Source organism: Heliangelus exortis, chromosome 3 (assembly GCF_036169615.1).
Source record: "Heliangelus exortis chromosome 3, bHelExo1.hap1, whole genome shotgun sequence".
In the NCBI taxonomy this organism is placed as follows: domain Eukaryota; kingdom Metazoa; phylum Chordata; class Aves; order Apodiformes; family Trochilidae; genus Heliangelus; species Heliangelus exortis.
In genome coordinates this window covers 86618077-86636873 of record NC_092424.1, presented here as the reverse complement: position 1 = coordinate 86636873, position 18797 = coordinate 86618077, and the positions used below count along the sequence as shown (strand labels likewise).

At 36.0% G+C, this 18797-nt stretch overlaps 1 protein-coding gene across 5 annotated transcripts in view; it reads left to right on the top strand.

Moving 5' to 3' along the window:
- Positions 1 to 18797, top strand: part of ADGRB3 (adhesion G protein-coupled receptor B3) — a 434645-nt gene that overhangs the window by 395523 nt on the left and 20325 nt on the right. For 4 of the 5 annotated variants that reach the window (XM_071741618.1, XM_071741620.1, XM_071741622.1 and 1 more), the window contains 7 exons: positions 106 to 172; positions 2301 to 2386; positions 5679 to 5777; positions 6143 to 6314; positions 12090 to 12185; positions 13575 to 13614; positions 15698 to 16341. In XM_071741618.1, the coding sequence (XP_071597719.1) occupies positions 106 to 172; positions 2301 to 2386; positions 5679 to 5777; positions 6143 to 6314; positions 12090 to 12185; positions 13575 to 13614; positions 15698 to 16341 (1204 nt within the window). The remainder of the gene's footprint in view (positions 1 to 105; positions 173 to 2300; positions 2387 to 5678; positions 5778 to 6142; positions 6315 to 12089; positions 12186 to 13574; positions 13615 to 15697; positions 16342 to 18797) is intronic. The other variant, XM_071741621.1, reaches the window with a different exon arrangement.

The following is an 18797-nucleotide window of genomic DNA, read 5'->3' as shown; positions in this document are numbered from 1 at the left end:
CATAAACCAGAAAAATCTCATATCACAGTAATTAGTAATGTTTTCTTGACAATGCATTATACTTATTTTTAATTTGTGTTAGTTCTTCTCTAATGTTCTTTCCAGCTGTTGGCTGTCTCTTGAAGGAGGGCTACTCTATGCTTTCGTTGGACCTGCAGCAGCTGTTGTCTTGGTAATACGATTTTCAGTATTTTCATATGAAATGATGTAATATACTATTTTAATTATAAAGGCTTATCTATACAGTAATTTTAATTTACAGAATTACATTTTGCTGTAAATCCTGGTCTCAGTATTGGTTAGCTTATTTTGAATGAGTTATTTTGAATGAGTGATTTATTTAATTGTATCTCTTCTTTACATCTGTTCTCTCTGTGTTTACACAGTAATCTGTGACAGAATAATGTACTGTTTGGTGGCACAGAAAACTTGTCACAGGTATCACTGAGTTATTATCAATAGCATCTAAGCAATTGTCACTGCCTTGTGACGTTCAGTGACAGCCTTGACAGATTGTTCCTTGGCAGTGCATCGCTGTGCAAAAGCAAAAGCAGCCAGGGGAGTGGAAACAGCCAGCAAGTTCTCCATGGCTACTGCTTTTGAAGGCAAACAAAAAAGTCATCATAGCTGGGAAATTATTCTAATTTGTTTATTAATTCTCCACATCTCAGTAAATGCGGTGAGGTGTAGGATTCACTTTTCCTAATTGTAGACAACTGCAGTGTAAACTTCTGCATCTAAGCTTGTTATCCCAACTATATTTCATTGTCGGTGGTGAAAAATTGGCACTTTCAAGGCTTAAACTATCAGAAGTACTTCAGATGTCTACCTTAATATAAGCTGAATTGCTACATGCCATCAGCTGTCAGTCATCTGCTCTGGAGGACAATAATTTCTTCGGTATTTTTTCCTTACAGATTTTGAATATGATTCTTTCTCCTCCACCAATTTGATGCTAGAATAGCTCGATCGACATGGTTATTTTTAATTTTCCCTTGCAAAAGGGAATTGGTCTTAGTAGTCATCAAAGATACAACCATTTAGCTACAGATATTTTCCTGAAATGGATGTTTACTACTCCCATAGTGTTTGTCTCATCATTCCCTGGAGTCAATCCAGGATCCTTTTGTACAGCTCATAGTCACTGTCATGATAGAGGAGCCAAGGATGTTTACAAAAACCCAGTCATAATTTTCACATGGAACTGTATGTTCTCTGTAATTGGCAAGCTTTGTTCCAAGATGTTTGAAGTTCAGTCCTACCATTAGCTGGTAGCTGTGGAAGGAGCCCTTCCATGCAGCCGCTTAAGCCTAAGTGTATGAAGCAGAAGAATTATGTCACATCAGCTGAAAAATGTAAATGCTGAAAATAAAGTGATAATAAGAAAAGCTGGAAAAAAGTTGGCAGAACAGACTGGCAACAGTTAGGTATGTTGGCAGAGATCTTGAAAAATCTGTTTGAAAGGGAAAAAGGATTACAATTTTCTAAGAAAAACCGAACATTTATTTAATAGATTCAAGTCTTGGTATTACCTCTTTGCAGGACCACATCGAGACAGGTTCATAGAGTTCAATTCAATAATACAGATGGATAATAACAGTCATTAAGTTGTCCATTAAATGCCATTAGTATGTCCATTGAGTGCCAAAGTCTGACTGCTGAAACACTTGAAATTTTTTTTAGGTTAGGTCTTCAACCCATGCATGTGATCATAACACCATTTACTCTAATGAAGCTAAACAGACGCAGCCAAGGCATTCATCTGGCCCACAGAAAAAGGGAACTGCAGTCAAACAAGGCTCAAGACTGGCATTTGGTGAATGACATAGACAGTGACTAATGTGCAGGAGGATATGGAAAACCACAGGCTGGTTCTGCATAAGTGGGAACACCCACATGGGCCGTAAATGCTTAAAAAGGAACACGATTACGGTCATTATGTACTCTGCCTGGCTCTTCTCTGCAGGCACAGCTCAGATGCAGCACTTTTCCTGGAACAGGATATATCATTGCAGTTAGAACTGAGGTGATATTAAAGGGATATTCTCAAGCTTCTGGCCAGGAGGGTTAATTCATATAAAATGCTTCCAGGCATAATTCGAGATTCAAAAATAAGCCTGTTGGCAAGGTGCATAATTTTACACAATTCGGTGGTTTTAGGGACAATCTTACAGAATTTCCAATAGAATACTCACAAATGTAACATTTTGAAGGCCTGTAAGAGCCTTTTTCTGAAATAACAGGATAAAGTATTTTCTTTCAGGCACTGAAAGATCAACTGTTTCTTTTCTGTTTGACAGGTCAACATGGTGATTGGCATTTTGGTATTTAATAAACTTGTTTCCAGAGATGGAATCCTAGATAAAAAGCTCAAACACAGAGCAGGGTAAGCAAAAATTGGGTTATTTTAAGGCATTGTATCACCAATTTTCAATTACAGATATTCACCAACAATGTGTTTGATTGAGTTTTGAAGTCTTATATCAGTGTAACTGTGTCTTAACAGATTCCATTCATCTCATTATCCTGAGGGAATGTGACTAAACATAATAAAACACAAGTACAATAGTATTAAGTTAATAATACTGAGAATTTAAAAAAACCTAAGTGGAGTTTTAAGCAGAATGTCACATATGTAGAGTTGCTGTAGTTAGGAAAACAGTTTTATGACTTGTGTTTACTGAAGGAAGTGATTATTTTTGTCTATCTGTCAACTTTAATTACTGTGGCATGGAATATTACTTATTTGTGTAAATTATTATAAAAGATACTTTACTGCCATTCTATGTGAAGAATTTGCCTTTTTTTCTTACATCCATATCTACCTAGATATAGGTTCTAAATTAGTATATCATAATTTCAAACTAAAAAAAATATTTTAAAAGCAAAAAGAAAAAAAAGAAAAAAAGGCAAACAGAAAGTATGGTTATTGATTATTTAATTGTTTTTACATTAAAATTTTGTTATCACAAAAAGAAAGGATAATGGTGGTATCAGAAAATTTTTCAATGGACAAAAAACCTAGATTCATTCAGTATTGGAGGAATATATTTCACAAGTGAATTCTCACCTTCATAATACTGATGAAACTATATTTAAAGTTTGCATAATTGTTTTTTACAGGTACATGTTCTAGTATAGTCTCTGGGTACATCTTGTAGTTAACACCACCAATATCTGCATTTCTAAAAATGATAATCAATTATGGTTTTCTTTTACTGAGTACTACTGCTTCACTTTGAATTATTTTACCATTACACTAACAGCAGCCTTCCTAATAAGTTCAATTTATTGGTTAAGGAGCAAATCTGTGATAAATACTTCAGCTGGTGTGATTTGCATTTAATATTAATTAAATTAAATCTTTCTGGTTTTCAGCTTTTTTGCCATTATTCTAACAAATATGTACCAAAAGCTTTGATTTCTTTTTTCTCGTTCCTCTTTTTTCAAAAGTATTAATTTCTTAAGTTTAATTTTGTCTACATTGCTCCACTAACACTCCTACTTGTAGAACACTGATGAAATCTAGAATATTATAAAACTACTCAAATTATTACAAAAGTAGTAACAACTTAGTACTCACCAATTCAAATTCACATCTACTCCAGTTCCAGTGATTTAAGGAGTAGGAGCAGCCATGGGTTTAGCTTTTTGCATTTTCTAAGGATATCCAAGACCAGATTTAACTGCATTTTTTTTTTCAGCTACTCAGTTGTCAGCTATAGAAATCTACTTGTTTATAGTATACTTTTGTGATGAAATTTGCTTTCTAACAGTGCACAATTTAGTAAAGAGGTATTTTATTTTTAATTAACTTGTTAAAAAAACTAGAAATTACTCATCAGAAACAATATAGCTCTTCTGGGAAAGCATGTAGATTCCCTACACTAGAAACTATCCTATGTTTTCTGGTAGTGTTAGAAGGTGGCTTGGCAACAGCATTCCCTGATACTACTTGGCAAGTCAAGGGTCTTGAATCATTCTTTGAGGCATAAAAATTGTTGCAGTATTTGATCTCCAGCAGAAAGGGGATTGTCATTTCTCAGATACCTCTTGCCAGCCATGCTCTGAAAGGCAGTATCATTCATTCTGGCAAACATTTTCTCCTGTCAAAAGTTCAACCAAAAGTTCAGTTGTAGAAATCATTTATGTAGGATTTAAACCACTGAATGGGGTTAAAATATGTACTAACTCCATATGGTTTTTCTCTCCTTGATAAGCATATGGGAAATCAGCAAGTGTCTTGATGGATATCAAGCATTTTCCTCACCTAAGGGGTAACACACGTAAATTCTCAGCCAGAAAATTGTATTTGGTCTAGATATACACTGTGTCATGTTATTTGGAAGATTTAGAACAGATTCATATAGGTTAAAAGAATAATGCATTCTGATAATCTTAAAGTCTTGCCAGGCAAAGACAAAAAGTATTTCCCAACCTTATGTTAAGTTTACCCAAGGCATTTTTCTAGTTCATTTGTTTATTTAGATCTTTAACTGGTGTAAAGGGATGTGGATTCAATGAGTTCTTTTCACATCCCACAATAATTGTGTACAAGGTAATGGTTCTCACTGTATTTTTATGGGGAAAAGTGCATTTTTATGGGAAATATAGTGCATGCTTTGAATGAAAAGTCGTAATTTGGTTTATTAAAATGGAAACCACTGGAGTTCAATGTTGGTATGGGCAGTATGTTAAACAACTTGTGAATGACAGATATCACAACAAAAAGGAGTTCCATTGGTTGAAATAACTGGGAAAAAAAACCCTGAAATGTTACCTATCTTCATGTTCTTAACCACTTTCCAGCTGGAAATAGGTAAAGCACCCATCCTGGTTCCTCTCAGTCAGGTATTTATTCCTGGTTTAGATAGCAGAACAAGAAGGAATGTCAAGAGTCTTTATTTAGTTGACTCAGGAAGTTGAATGCATGCTGTTTATAAAAGAAAATTTAAATTCCAGCTTTTGCCCTTTAACTCTTCTGACAGGTGCTGAGGTACAATTGTCCATACAAAATGCTTTGAGCTTAATGCTTGTGTACTGTGTTTTATTAAAATGCAAAGCAGGTCACCCTTTTTTAGTACTGACTGATATTTATTTCATCAGATTCCATGCATTTCAAGCCCTATATTCAGACCTCTGCATATGAATAAAATCACTCCAGATGTTAGTAGGCCTTTTAGATCACCAGTACCAATCTCACTACACAGTATGCTAATACCAATTTGATGCTTCAATATCTATTAATGTTGCACAATTAGAAATACTTCATACTCCTCCTTTAAGTGTCTTTTACCCTTTCTCAAGCAATTCTGGATATAAGAGTCTTTTAACAGGTCTGAATAGAGGGATTTCACTTTGTGTGTCTATCCTAGCACGTGCTTATGTTTACTTCAGTGTACTGAGCAGTTTAATCACTGGATATTTGGGGCCTTTTTTAGCTTAAATGGAAGAACTGGAGTCTGCATGAAATAAAGCCCCAAAGCATTAACATTTAAAGCTAACAACCATGTAAAGTACAAAGTACAGTATTGCAACAACTTCGAGCATTCATCCTGAAATAAGTCTACTTACTTTTTCTGCATGACATCATATTTAAAAGCTAAATTGCAGTAGCTACGTTTTTTGGTGACAATTCAATATTTTGTTCTTTTTGTGGGTGTTCTGTTTGTTTGCAGTCAGATGAGTGAGCCTCATAGCGGTTTGACGCTCAAATGTGCCAAGTGTGGAGTAGTTTCAACAACAGCTTTGTCAGCCACCACCGCCAGTAATGCCATGTTAGTCCTGATCATTTACATCTTCTTGTTACAAATCTTATACAGTGCATGTGAGACAATAGTTTGATGATGACAACTGTGTTTGCTAACACTGTATAGAGTGCTGAGCACATTTAAATACTTTTTAACCAAAAAAAAAAAAAGAAAAAAAAAATTAAAAAAAATATTGCAACTGTGTTTATTAACTGAATACAGGCTATTCTCTAGAACATAAAGTACCGACAGTGTTATATTCTTGTCTGTGATTTTCAAGTTAACTTGATAAAGTGCCATCCTTAAATATATGTTTTATTTTAATCGTGAATTTTTAATAATTTTTTACAACATTACAATGCTGCTTTTCTCTTTTTTTTTTTTTTCAATAGGGCATCCCTTTGGAGTTCCTGTGTGGTGTTGCCACTTTTAGCCCTGACTTGGATGTCTGCAGTTCTGGCCATGACAGACAAAAGATCAATATTATTTCAGATACTTTTTGCAGTATTTGATTCATTACAAGGCTTTGTTATTGTCATGGTCCATTGTATTCTCCGAAGGGAGGTGAGGAATGGCTTCCCAGTTTTCTGAAGGGCTGTGCTCCTGTTAATCTCTCAACTGCTCTTTAATGTTACATACAGCTTGTGCAGCAGGAATATATTTCATAGAAAGAGAAAAGTGTTTTATGGTGAGATGTAGAGGAACGAGGGAAAGAAAGAATGAGAAAATCAGTTAATTCCCAGTGCAGAATATCAGTTTCAGTGTAAAACTATACCCACAGTTTTATATGATTAAATGATTAAAGGTAGTCTAAAAAAACTAAATCAGTTTAGTTTAAGTGTTAGGGCTTTAGAGTCTTGTGGGTATTGGGAAATGCTAACATAAATGGCCTTTTCCTGAGGACAAAAAGAAATAGATATTTTCAGTCTCTAGAACTGATTCAAGCACAAAATTATTTCAGCTTATTCTGTCCCTGAAAGAGGACACAAGGACAGGATATGAAGTGTTATGTTGGTGAATGTACCCTTTTAGTTCTACAAACGCAGGTGCATACTTAAGGTAATGTACGTATGTTATGGGGACAGTGAGGATGAAGACAGATGAGTGCTTTGAGAACAGCAAGAAAAAGCCAATACCCCAGCTTGCCCTTCACAGCTTAGAGCTACCCACTGCAGAATTCATCACCACTGAAATCTGATGTCAAAGTCACCACACAGTTGCTCTTTAACCTGGCTCTGGTGACAGCTTATCTAACCTACTTAACCTGCTAACTAACACTGCATTTTTACTGAGATAGACTTAAGAGCAGTAACACAAAAGCTTTGCTGTCAGACTTGTGGCAATGGGACCATCAAAAATGAGCAGGAGGGGCTGGACTAGAGAGCAATTGGATGGTACACTGATATACCTAGGCATTAGCCATTTATCAGCTTCAGAATATTCACCATAACAATAAACCAAATTACACATCCTAGCATAATAGCATGATTGGCAAGAGTTACTCCAAACACTTTAGGACTGAAAAAACAGGAGGATATTTCAATAAAGGTTTAATGTCAATGCTGAGTGAGGAATCTCACACAGTCATTTCTCTTTTCAAAATTCACACAAATGCTTCTTGAACTCTCAGAGGCTTGGTGCTGTGACTGCTTCCCTGGGAAGCCTCTTCCAGTGACTGACTATCTTTGCAATGAAGAACTTTTATTTGATATGCACCATGAGCTGCCTCTGATGCACCTTCATTGCGTTGTGTCCTTATTCTGTTTCCTCGTGTCCTTTGTGAGGATAAAGAGAAGATGCAACACATACCTGTTTATCAGTTATTGATTTCATTAAAAAAAAAACCACAAGAAACACACAAAAAAAAAAAACCCAACACCAAACCCAAAACAGAACTAAATCTATGAGAAATTATAAAAGTAACAGCATGGCACTGATTAAATTAAAAAAGAAAAAGAAAAACAATGAGGCATTTACTCATAACATTATTATTACATTACACAGTGCAGTAATACTGAAGTTAATTTGGAAAAAAAAATAATGTGACTGCTTAAGATGAAATTGAATTGACATCTTCCCACAAAGTCCCAATCCCAGACAGGTTCCCTGCTCTAATCACAGCTATTTGCTGCAAATGGTTCATTCCCAGGGAATGCTTCAATACTGATGAACATATTGTGGAAACATTCTTGTCTGACCATACTTACAGGTAGGACTGTGGTGACAGAGGTGGAATTAGTCTCTTCTATAAGTAAACTAATTTTTCAAAATTGTAAGGTCTCTTAAGTTGAAGCACTTTTAACTCAATTGTTCAAGTAGTACCCCAAAATATCTGATTATAAAGTTTATACAGGAATTTAGACTCTGAAGTGATCATGTGTAGGCTGTCAGCTAGTTACGGTTTATTTTATTTGCTGCTTTTTTTTAGCAAATCATATATACATATTTAAATGCAAAGGATCACTACTTTGTTTAACAACTTAACGCTTTGTTTAACTACTTAAAGGAGTTGTTCCCACAAGCCAGTTTTGGCAGCTACACCCCCTCGTCCTAAGACTGAAATTCTAGAAGAAAGGCATTTGATAAAGCAGATAATCAATCTATCTACCTGGCATTTGAAAAAATTATGTCATGAGAAAAATTCCCATTGAGGCACAAAAAGAATCTCAGTTTGATAAGGCTGTCCCTTATCAAAAAGGGGAAGGAATTCTTTCTTCAGTCATTGCAACTTAGGCAGAAGTGTACAGAGATGACATTCACTAATAAGTTGATTATATCCAGTCAAGATGATGATAGTGCTGGCAGCAGATGCCAAAGAGGCTTGGGCATATTGCTGCTTGAACTTTATTTGACAGAACACATTAAGTCTTCCTGAGTCCTCCAGATTTAAATTGGTAACTGGGTAAAACACTCGAAGAAATGATTAAGGTAATTTTTTCATATGGGAAAAGAAAATTACTAGAAAGTTCTTCAAGAACAGCAAAGTAGAAGTTGATGCACTTGAAACAATTTTTGTTTCCAAAATGTGTATGGTCTGCACTTACATGAAGCAGCTTGTAGCAGTGAAGATGTTGTTTACTGCAACAAGTTCCTACACAGAAAGAGACACAACTCCACTAAGTTATATTCCAGTCTGGCCCTCAGAAGTCTGGCTTTCTAGCTCCAGAGACCCTTAGGTGAACACAAGCCATCACAAGCCATAGAGAACACAAGCCATAGTGGCCATCACAGTGTGACATCTTTGAGTTGCACAGGGTACCTCCCCAGCTTGAAGAACAGTCTGCTACTTTCTGTTGACTGCAAGAGCATTTTACTCTGCCAGTGCCTGTCAGGGAAATCCTGCCAACATATTTGTCATTCTTGATGACAGCTATGAAGCTATCTCCTCTATAGCCTATAGGATTGATCTAATATTTATAGCATGCCACCACAGGCAAAACAATAATTCTTACTGTCAGGAAAAAAAAATATGGGGTGGAATATATAACCATAAAATTCAAACACAAAAGAGGACAGCCCCGCTTTACTATACCTTTATTGTTTTTATATTACAGGAAGATGCAGACTTTTTCTATTACATACATATAAACCTCCTGGTTTTCCTTTTAATTTTATTAATATAAACTTAATTGATGGAAACATTTCAACAGGCTCTAGTATGTGACAGGGGCTGCATTAAGAAGCCAGGGATGTTCAGTGCGTGAGACATACAACTAGAAGAGAACTAAGGTATTTGCTGTGCCCATTTTTGCCCTCCATCAATTCAGAGTCTTTTGAAAAGACAAGAAATCTTCCTGTAATTCCGTTTCCAAGATAAATTAAAAAAATCTTAAGCATGATATCTCTTATAGAGCATTTGGAAATTAGGAAAGAAAAATGCAGAGGGTTAGCTATTATTTCTTTATGTTGCCTTCTTAGCCCAGAAAGCACCATAATTTTTTTCACTGCCTGACCTGCTTGAACACAAGATACTCTAAGGCTAATTTGAATCCCACCAAGTACCTCCTGTTTATGCTGGTGATGGGAGGAACCCATATGTATTTTCTTCTTTTGCTGTGCTCTGTTGACTAAAGAGCATTTGGGCAAAATGCATCACTGGTGTTTAAAACCCACATTTCTGTATTGCAGGAGAAAAATAAAGTGTATCAGTAGAGAGAGGGTAAATTACAAAGCTTGAAGTTGGTTACTGTTGCCAAGGAAACCACTTCCCTGGTATCTGCACGTTCATCACATCTGTGTCTCTTGCTCTGCCTGGCTCTAAGAAAATCTTGTAACTTGATGTTTAGGGGGGGGGGGGCGGGGAACAAGATTATGTTTGAAAGTAAAATGTAAAGACAGCACAGTATTTACATACTCAACAAATTTCAACAAGCGGCTTAGAAAAATAAGTATTTACAAAGTTTAGCTTGTGTGAGGACACCTAGAAGTTGCAACATCTGTCACTGTGATGGATGCAGTTACATTTGGCATTCTGTTATTCGTGGTCAAATCATATGCTATGTGCACTTCAGAAGCAATGTAAGAATCATGCACATTTAGGAGGAGCCTAATATTAAGATTCAGTTTAAATATAGTAAGTAGTGAAAATAGGCCACAAGATTCTTGAGATCCCTGGAGCTATCTGAACTGGAGAAGCTTCATGAATGCCAAGTCTTAAAAATCAGGATCTCACTGCAGTGTGAGAGATCACACAGTATGTTCTGAAGTAATCATGCTTTGGGGTCAAAGGTTTGAGATGAGAGTCAGAACAGATGGAAATGCTTTGGAGAGAGGGATTTTTAATTTTATTGTCAAATAACTGTGCCAGTGCCTATCCAAGAACATAAAACTCTGAAGTGTGATTCTTCAGCACTGATAAAGTGAGAGAAGAACTGAATTAAGTTCTCAACAACCAGCAGATGCCGCATTAAATTAATGTCAAACACGCAGGAAAGCAGAGCAAGCACAGTGTTTAAAATCAGAATCTGGGGCAGAATACAGTTCAGCCACACTGTACATTACCCTACTACATGTGGGAAGTCTTGGTGTTTTGAAATCAACCCAAGCCTTCCTACTTTACATCAGTCTTTCTGCTCTATATTAATCTTCCTCCACCTGCAGCAGTCACTTATTAAGACTGCAGAGCACTTTTTCTCATTTAAGGTTTGTCAACTTTAAAATAATGCTTCCTAATTAACAAAATAAATATTTTTTTCCTATTTCATTTTCCCTTTTGTGAATGCTCTTAAACAGCTTGCAGTATAATACGATGTATTGAAAGGTGGCAGCTTTTCACCAGCAACAATTAATCAATTATCCTCTTCTGCTGATCACAAAATGTCCATGAGCAGAATATAATTTTCTTCCTTTTAACTATTCTGATTAAGACACTGATGAATTTCAACATATTGCAAGTGGAAGATAGATTTTTTTTAGGCATTTCATTGAGAATATTTTCCTATTTAAACAAGAAATTATACTACTTTGTTTTGATTGGAAGTCACCCAACTAGGTTCCTGTTTTCCATGTTATATCTTGCAGTCAGGTTGCTAATATAGGTACTTGCATTTCTGGATCCAGAATTCACATTTTGAAACTTTTCATTCTGAAAGTCACCTTGCTGTCTTTATTGTGCTGTGTGTGAGAAGGCAGCAAAATGTGTTTGCATTCTACTGACAGCAAACAGGAACTGGATTTTGCTCTTGAATGTGGCTCTTTGTTTAACCAGATAGTTCTGACAGAAGTCCTGCATTGTAACATTTCTTTTGACACACATTCTGTCTGTAATCAAAGTAAAAAATAGCTATTCCTGATGAAAAGATGATCCCTCAAATATTCTTGCGTTTTAAGTATGTCTTCAAATTTACTTTATGGACCATCTTAGGAAACAGTAATTTCTGAGGAGCAACTGTTAAGAGGTGTTTTTCAAGTATCTTACATTTGTCAAGCAGCAAATATATTTTATTTTGCAGTGGTTAATAGCATATCTATTAATCACCACATCAGACCTGTACAAAACTGAATGAGAAGACAATACTAGCTAATTATCTGAATACTAACACCCAAGACAGATTTGGCTTGAGTACTAGATAACCACTGACTACTAGTTAACTAGTTAACTTTGTCCATAGGCAAATCTATTTGTTAGATCTTGGTGTGACAGACTGACAGACTTCGCAGCAACTACAAAACGTAGCAAACATATGAAGTGGCAGAAATAAGCATTTATGTTTGCTCCTTCAAATTCAGTATACTAAACAGAAGTCCTGCATTGTATTCCACACAGTCTAATTTAATTTTTCGTAGGAGGTGGAGGATGTGATGTTGTACAAAAATCAGTATAAGATATTGTTTCCACAGGTTCAAGATGCATTCAGATGTCGACTGAGAAATTGCCAAGACCCAATCAATGCAGATTCCTCAAGTTCTTTTCCTAATGGACACGCTCAGATCATGGTTAGCTTCATTTTTTTTCTTTGACTCTTAATTCCGTGTTTATAACAAAAAACCAAAAAAAAAAAAAAAAACCAAAAAAAAAGCAAACCATAACCCAACTTACAGTACTATACATGGCAAGTATGCACAGCTGAAATATAACATCAATTTTAGACATAACTCTTTAGGTGATTATCTGCTTGCTTAAACATCTTAGCAAGATTTAAATTACTGGTGTGATCAGTTAAGGGAATACAATGAAGTAGTATCTTCCACCAGTCTTCTTTATGACAAAAAATTCTTGACTGAGAAAGTAATCTATTTCTATATCACGACTTTTCCTACTGAAGGTATAAAGAGCACTGGTAGATTTGAGATTTCATGAGGTATCAAATATATTGGTTTCATAATAATCCAGAAAAGGGGGAAAAGCTAAAGATTCTAGAGAAGGAATCTCTTTAGTGGCCTGAATTAAGAAGACAATGAATGGCTTAGTGTGACAATTTGGATTTACCAATACTGTTAGGTAGTATATTAAGACAATATACTGGTCCCTTCACTTTCAATGACAGTTTGTCATTGATTATAATGGGGACTGGACCAGGCCCTAATAATGTGGGGCTCAGTAAGCAAATACCCTTCAAAAAAAGATGAATCAAAAAATAAGCCAATGTTTGGACTCCTCAAACAAAAAGGAGGTCAGTTTTATTAAACATTTTTCATGTTATAACTTTTTGTGGAATAAAAACATAATTTAGTATTACTTGAATTCTGTAACAGGATAAGTAGTTTTGTTTACCTGGGAAAAGTTTTCAGATGTTAAAATTCATACTTAACTCTCACAATTTGTTACAGCCCAATGAAATAAAAGCTGTTTTCAGCTGCTTACAAAGTTTACGTGATTAAATTAGTAGCAAGGACTCTTATATGACAAATAAGCACTTCATAACAAATTCGTGACATTTCAGACAGGGCAGAGTAACTGGGTTATGCTTATTCAGAGTAATTTGTATTGCAGGGTATTTTCCATAGTTCTGATTATAAAATTACTATTAAAATCCTCCTTAAAGATGATCTTTCCATGAGATGCAGAAGTTACTCTTCCATATACATATAAAAACTACACACTGTATCATTTTATTAAAAACATATACTCTATTTCCACCTATTTTGTTTTATTTTTTCTGGTCAGGCAGCATACTTTGAAAACCACCAGTTATATTTTAGGAAACTTTGTAAAGCTCTGCTGTTTTAAAACAATACACTTCACCTTCTCAGCAACAAGAAACCACTTTTAAGAGACTGTGGCTCTGTAAGTAGGACATTTTGGAAGTGCTAGCTGGCAAAAAGCTGTTGTGGTTTAATTTTCAATTAATAGTCATTGTCCTATTTTGTTGTTTCTTGTTACAGACTGATTTTGAAAAGGATGTGGACATTGCTTGTCGGTCAGGTAAGAACTTTGAGAAAGTATTCAACCAAGAAAAAAACCCCAGTTTTGTACAAGTTCCTTGTGAAGTGAAAACCAGAAAAATACAGGGTTTAATTGTTTGTGACACATATTTATAAATGTAAACAAAAATAATGATGGCACTGTACAAATATATCCATTTCATTTTCTTACAAAAGCCTTTGTAAGAAAAACCTGAATGATGCAGTTGGGAAGCTAAAGGTATGATTGTCTTTCAGAAGGCAAACAGCTCTGGAAAGGAAGAGTCATGCTCACAAAATTTTCCTTGTCCTAGTACACAAGCAAATGTGAAACAGTCATTTTGCTATAGAAAAAAATACTAATATAGTATATCTTACAAGCTATGTATATGAATGATGAATCAATTGGTTTACTTCTAAAGAGGTTACGTTTTTTAGAGTGAAATCAACAGGAGTTTACGTGACATGGTATCAGGAAAATGAAATTTAATTCCCCTTTTTAGAACAACTTGTTTTTTTAAGGACATTTAAGTAGTGTGGTCTCTTATGAGCCAACTATATCTGTTTCCATGTATAAAAAATAAGGCATTTTAAGAAATCTATGTGCAAACTTTGTTTAAATAAAGCACAGTGTAAAATAGATGACCCTTTAGGCCCTATTGAAATTTTTTAATCTAGGAGACATTCCCAGATGAGCTTTTCTTTGGAAAGCAACCCTGCCTAGTCACATTTTGGTTTCAGTGAAGACAGAAAGGAAGAGAGGGAGTGTCCTCTCCACCGGGTACTCAGCTGTTCTGGGTCACTCACCTGGAAGTCCCTTTCTGTCTTCGCTGGCTATATGGGAAAATAGAGTTTCTATAGGCATAGTTTCCATAATGGAAAAATGAGAGGCAGTTTTGTGTGAGGAGGGAGAGGGGGCTGTCTTATGAGCTGATTGCTATGGAACATGGCACTGAATTGACAGACACCAGGGAATCTGGGTCATCAGAGCCCTCAAGCTACCAGAAGTGATGTAAATGTGACACCTGAGGTACTTCAAGTTGTTTTAATGTCTTAGCCAATGAGCTGGGTTTTATTGCCCAAGCTAGTACTAGGAAAAATATTCAACTGGGACAAAAAAAATCCTTGCACCCAGATGAATAAGCCCAGTAATTGGTTAATTTTGTTTTTCTATGTATCCTTTTTCTTTCATTACAAATGTTGAATTATAGACTTATATTCCTTTTTCAAGATAATTGTGATTGAATAGACAATTTGCTTTAGAATGCATCCTTCAGTGCTCCTGGAAATTATTTTATGACAGTATTAATTACATAGCTTACTCCAACAAAAAAGTTGCTGGAATTTTCTATAAGTTTGTCTGAGAAAGCATTGGCCCACATCAAAATTGGATTATGACTGTTTTATGAGACATTTTTATACTCTTTGTGATCTTTACAGATGCAGAAAAATAGATCTTTCTGATGCCAATGGAATTTCTTCCCAATCTGGTTACTTTTTGTCAGTTTTATTTAAAATAATAATTTACCACAGAAGAGTTTTAAATCAGTGAAAAGGAACATTTAGGAGCTCAGGGACACATGTTCATAGTTATAATGCTCTGGGTAGGTCATAACAATGGATTGACAAACGGATTCTGCCTCACAGTCTCGGTTTGACATTTTCCAAGAGGTTATGTTGAGTTAATAATGGCCATACAGATTTAGTAATGTTTTTTTTTAAAAAAAAAACCTTAATTGAGTTCCAATTGGCTGCCTTTTATTTAAGCTGTAGGTCACCTAAGATCTGTGTAAGGCAGTAGGAATAAATGGCAGAGTGTTTTTAACTTTTATAAATGACTGAGGCTTAGTCAGAGATCTGCAACACTTATCCATGGTATATCTAAAAGCTTTTATTTTTAATAAAATATATATTTTTTATTATTTGCATTATTTTAATAAAAAAAACCCAAAGCAATATTTATAGAGTAAAAGTTATGAAATTGATAGGAAAATGGTTAACGAGATGCACTGGTAAAAGGAGCACTGCTAAATAAAGCCACAAGAAAAAAGTAAGTTAGGCAGTGATGGTTTCATGTTGTACGAACTCTGTTCTCTGACCTACAGTTCTGCACAAAGACATTGGGCCTTGCAGAGCAGCTACTATAACAGGAACACTTTCTAGAATTTCACTGAATGATGAAGAGGAGGAAAAGGGACCCAACCCTGAAGGAATGAGCTATTCCACCTTGCCTGGAAATATCATCTCCAAAGTCATCATTCAGCAACCAACAGGTCTCCACATGCCTATGAGCATGAGTGAACTGGCAAATCAGTGCTTGAAGAAAGACAACAGCGAGCTGCGGAGGACTGTGTATTTATGTACTGATGATAACTTGAGAGGTGCAGACATGGACATTGTCCATCCCCAGGAACGGATGATAGAAAGCGACTATATCGTCATGCCCCGGGGGTCAGTGAATACCCAGCCATCACTGAAAGATGAGAGCAAAATGAATATAGGCATGGATACATTGCCTCACGAAAGGCTGTTGCACTACAAAGTTAATCCAGAGTTCAATATGAATCCCTCTGTAATGGACCAATTTAATATCAATCTAGACCAGCATCTTCCCACCCAAGAACATATGCAGAGTTTACCATTTGAGCCCCGTACAGCGGTGAAGAATTTCATTGCCTCAGAGCTGGATGACAATGCAGGATTATCAAGAAGTGAAACTGGATCCACAATATCAATGAGCTCTTTAGAGGTCAGTGGTGCAAAAATAAATTGCATGCTCTGTAGTTCCAGTTACATGATAACACAGTAACATGTAGCTTGTGTCTACAAGGTAAAGCCAGTGTTTTAATTTAGTATAAATTATTGTTTGGGATTGTACGCTGCTGTTCATATTTCTCTTATCATCAGAAGTATTTATACTGAGAAAACAAGATTAAAGAATTCAGAGTTCTGAGTCAGTCTGAATGAAACTGTATAGTTATGGAAATTTAACATTTCACATGACTGCAAAGGATTTTGGCATCTACCAGGTAAAGTACACAGGAAAGTACTGTGCTGCTATGCATAGAAAAACTGTTCCTTCAAGATACAAGTGATAACCATTGACCCTACCTTCTAGCACATGCCATTGAAAATATTTTCCCTTTTATTGCTGGTAATAGTATCTAATAGTATCTAAGATACAATAGCTCCCAAAAGTGTAAATCCTGGGTTCTTCCATCTATCAATTCACCATATACTGATGTACTTTTATTTGCACATGTGTGCAGGCATTGGCACAATTGATGTGTTTAATAGGTTCCCGTGGACTTCATGTGATGTATCCTAGATTCCTGTCAGGTTGCAAAAGTGAATAGGAAAGCCTTAAAAAGGAATCAGTTCATTACTACAACTTGTCTGGGAGATTAAGCAATTATAAAAGTGAAAACTATTTACATCATTTTTAAGACCCAAGTGTCAAATATTGCCATTCCTACCATTGCCATTCCTGCCTTTACCAAAACTCCCAGTGAGGTGGACTTGATTCCATGCTTGAACTTCTTTTAAGACTTGAGACACATTTCACCAGCATTTCATGTATTATGAAATGCAGCATTTAGTGGGAAAGAAAAAGAAAAATGAGAAAAATATGGTACTTACTCATTTTCAGAAAGAAGTAGATAGAAAAAATGTCTAATGTATGTGCAAACTTGAAGTCATTAGCTATTACTCTACAATGTTTGGACCTTTAGCAGGATAGCTGAAGTCACCCTCCAGTAGTACCCTCTTCTAGTCATCTGCAGTATCGTCTTTCAGATAAGTTTTGTCAGATACAGAGACTCAAACCCAGCCCAGTTAAGATTTGGTATGGGTGAGACATCTTGAGAATCTTCATAATTCCCTCAGAGAATAGACATACCTGCCAGCACACCATACACTCCACCTGAGGTCTAATTGCTCTCTAGTGATGGGTCACTCTTTCCACTGGTGATACAGACCTGAAAAAAGGAGACCTTTGTTAATTTGTAAAAATCAGGACAATTACTACCGTGTCTTGTAACGAAGTTCCAGTTCCTGGTGCCGCATTGTAAAATGAGCCTGAAATTTTTTATGAGCACATCTTACTACTACTTTAGGGTTCATCTTTTAAATGTATTTGTATCATAAGCAATTGCAAACAAGAGTATTTTGCACTTGCTTCTTGTTTTGCGTATATTACTCTTAGTATTGTTTGCAGAGTTTTTTTGTGCTACATATTAGTCCCGGTTTCAGTATGCTTCAGAATCCAGATGGAAAAGTGAATTTTTGAAACATCTAAAATGTTGGCCCAGGTAGCCAAGAAGGCCAGTCGCATCCTGGCCAGTATCAAAACCAGCATATCCAGAAGAGATAGGGAAGTGGTTGTGTCCCTGTACTTGGCCCTGGTGAGACCACAGCTTGAGTATTGTGTTCAGTTCTGGGCACCACATTGAGGACATTGAGGTCCTGCAGTGTGTCCGGAGAAGAGCTACAAGGCTGGTGAGGGGTTTGGAAGGCATGTTGTACAAGGAGCAACTGAGGGATCTGATCTGAGGTTATTTAGTCTGGAGAAGGCTCAGGGGAGATCTCATTGCTCTCTACAACTACCTAAAGGGAGGTTGTAGGGAAGCCAGTGTTGGTCTCTTCTCCCAGTTAGTGATAGGATGAGAGGAAATGGTTTTAATTTAAGCCAAGAGATATGTAGGTTGGATATTAGGAAAAAATTTACTGAAGGAGTGGTGAGGCATTGGAATGAACTGCCCAGGGAGGTGGTGGGGTCACCATCCCTGGAGGTGTTCAAGAAACATTTAGTTGTGGTGTTTCAGGATATGATTTAATGATTGTGGTAATTGGATGGACTTGGTGTAATTGGTTGGACTTGACGATCTCAAAGGTCTTTTCCAACCTTAATGATTCTATGATTCTACATTTAATCTTACCTCTTCGATGGGGTAGAGATACCAAATCTGAATCACCATTCTTTTTATCATTCTTAAGCTCAGAAAACACTTCTAAGTATGTAGGGGAAAATGTAGTAAAATGAATATATAGTCTCTTGTAACTAAACATATTAGGCTTAGAAAGTCATACTTTGGTTGGTCCAGAAAGCTGCAAAACAGTGACATTAATAAACCTGGCTGCACCCAGCATAATTCTGTGTATTAGGTTAAAACAGGTATTAGAGCAGATCAGAAATCAAAGGAACTG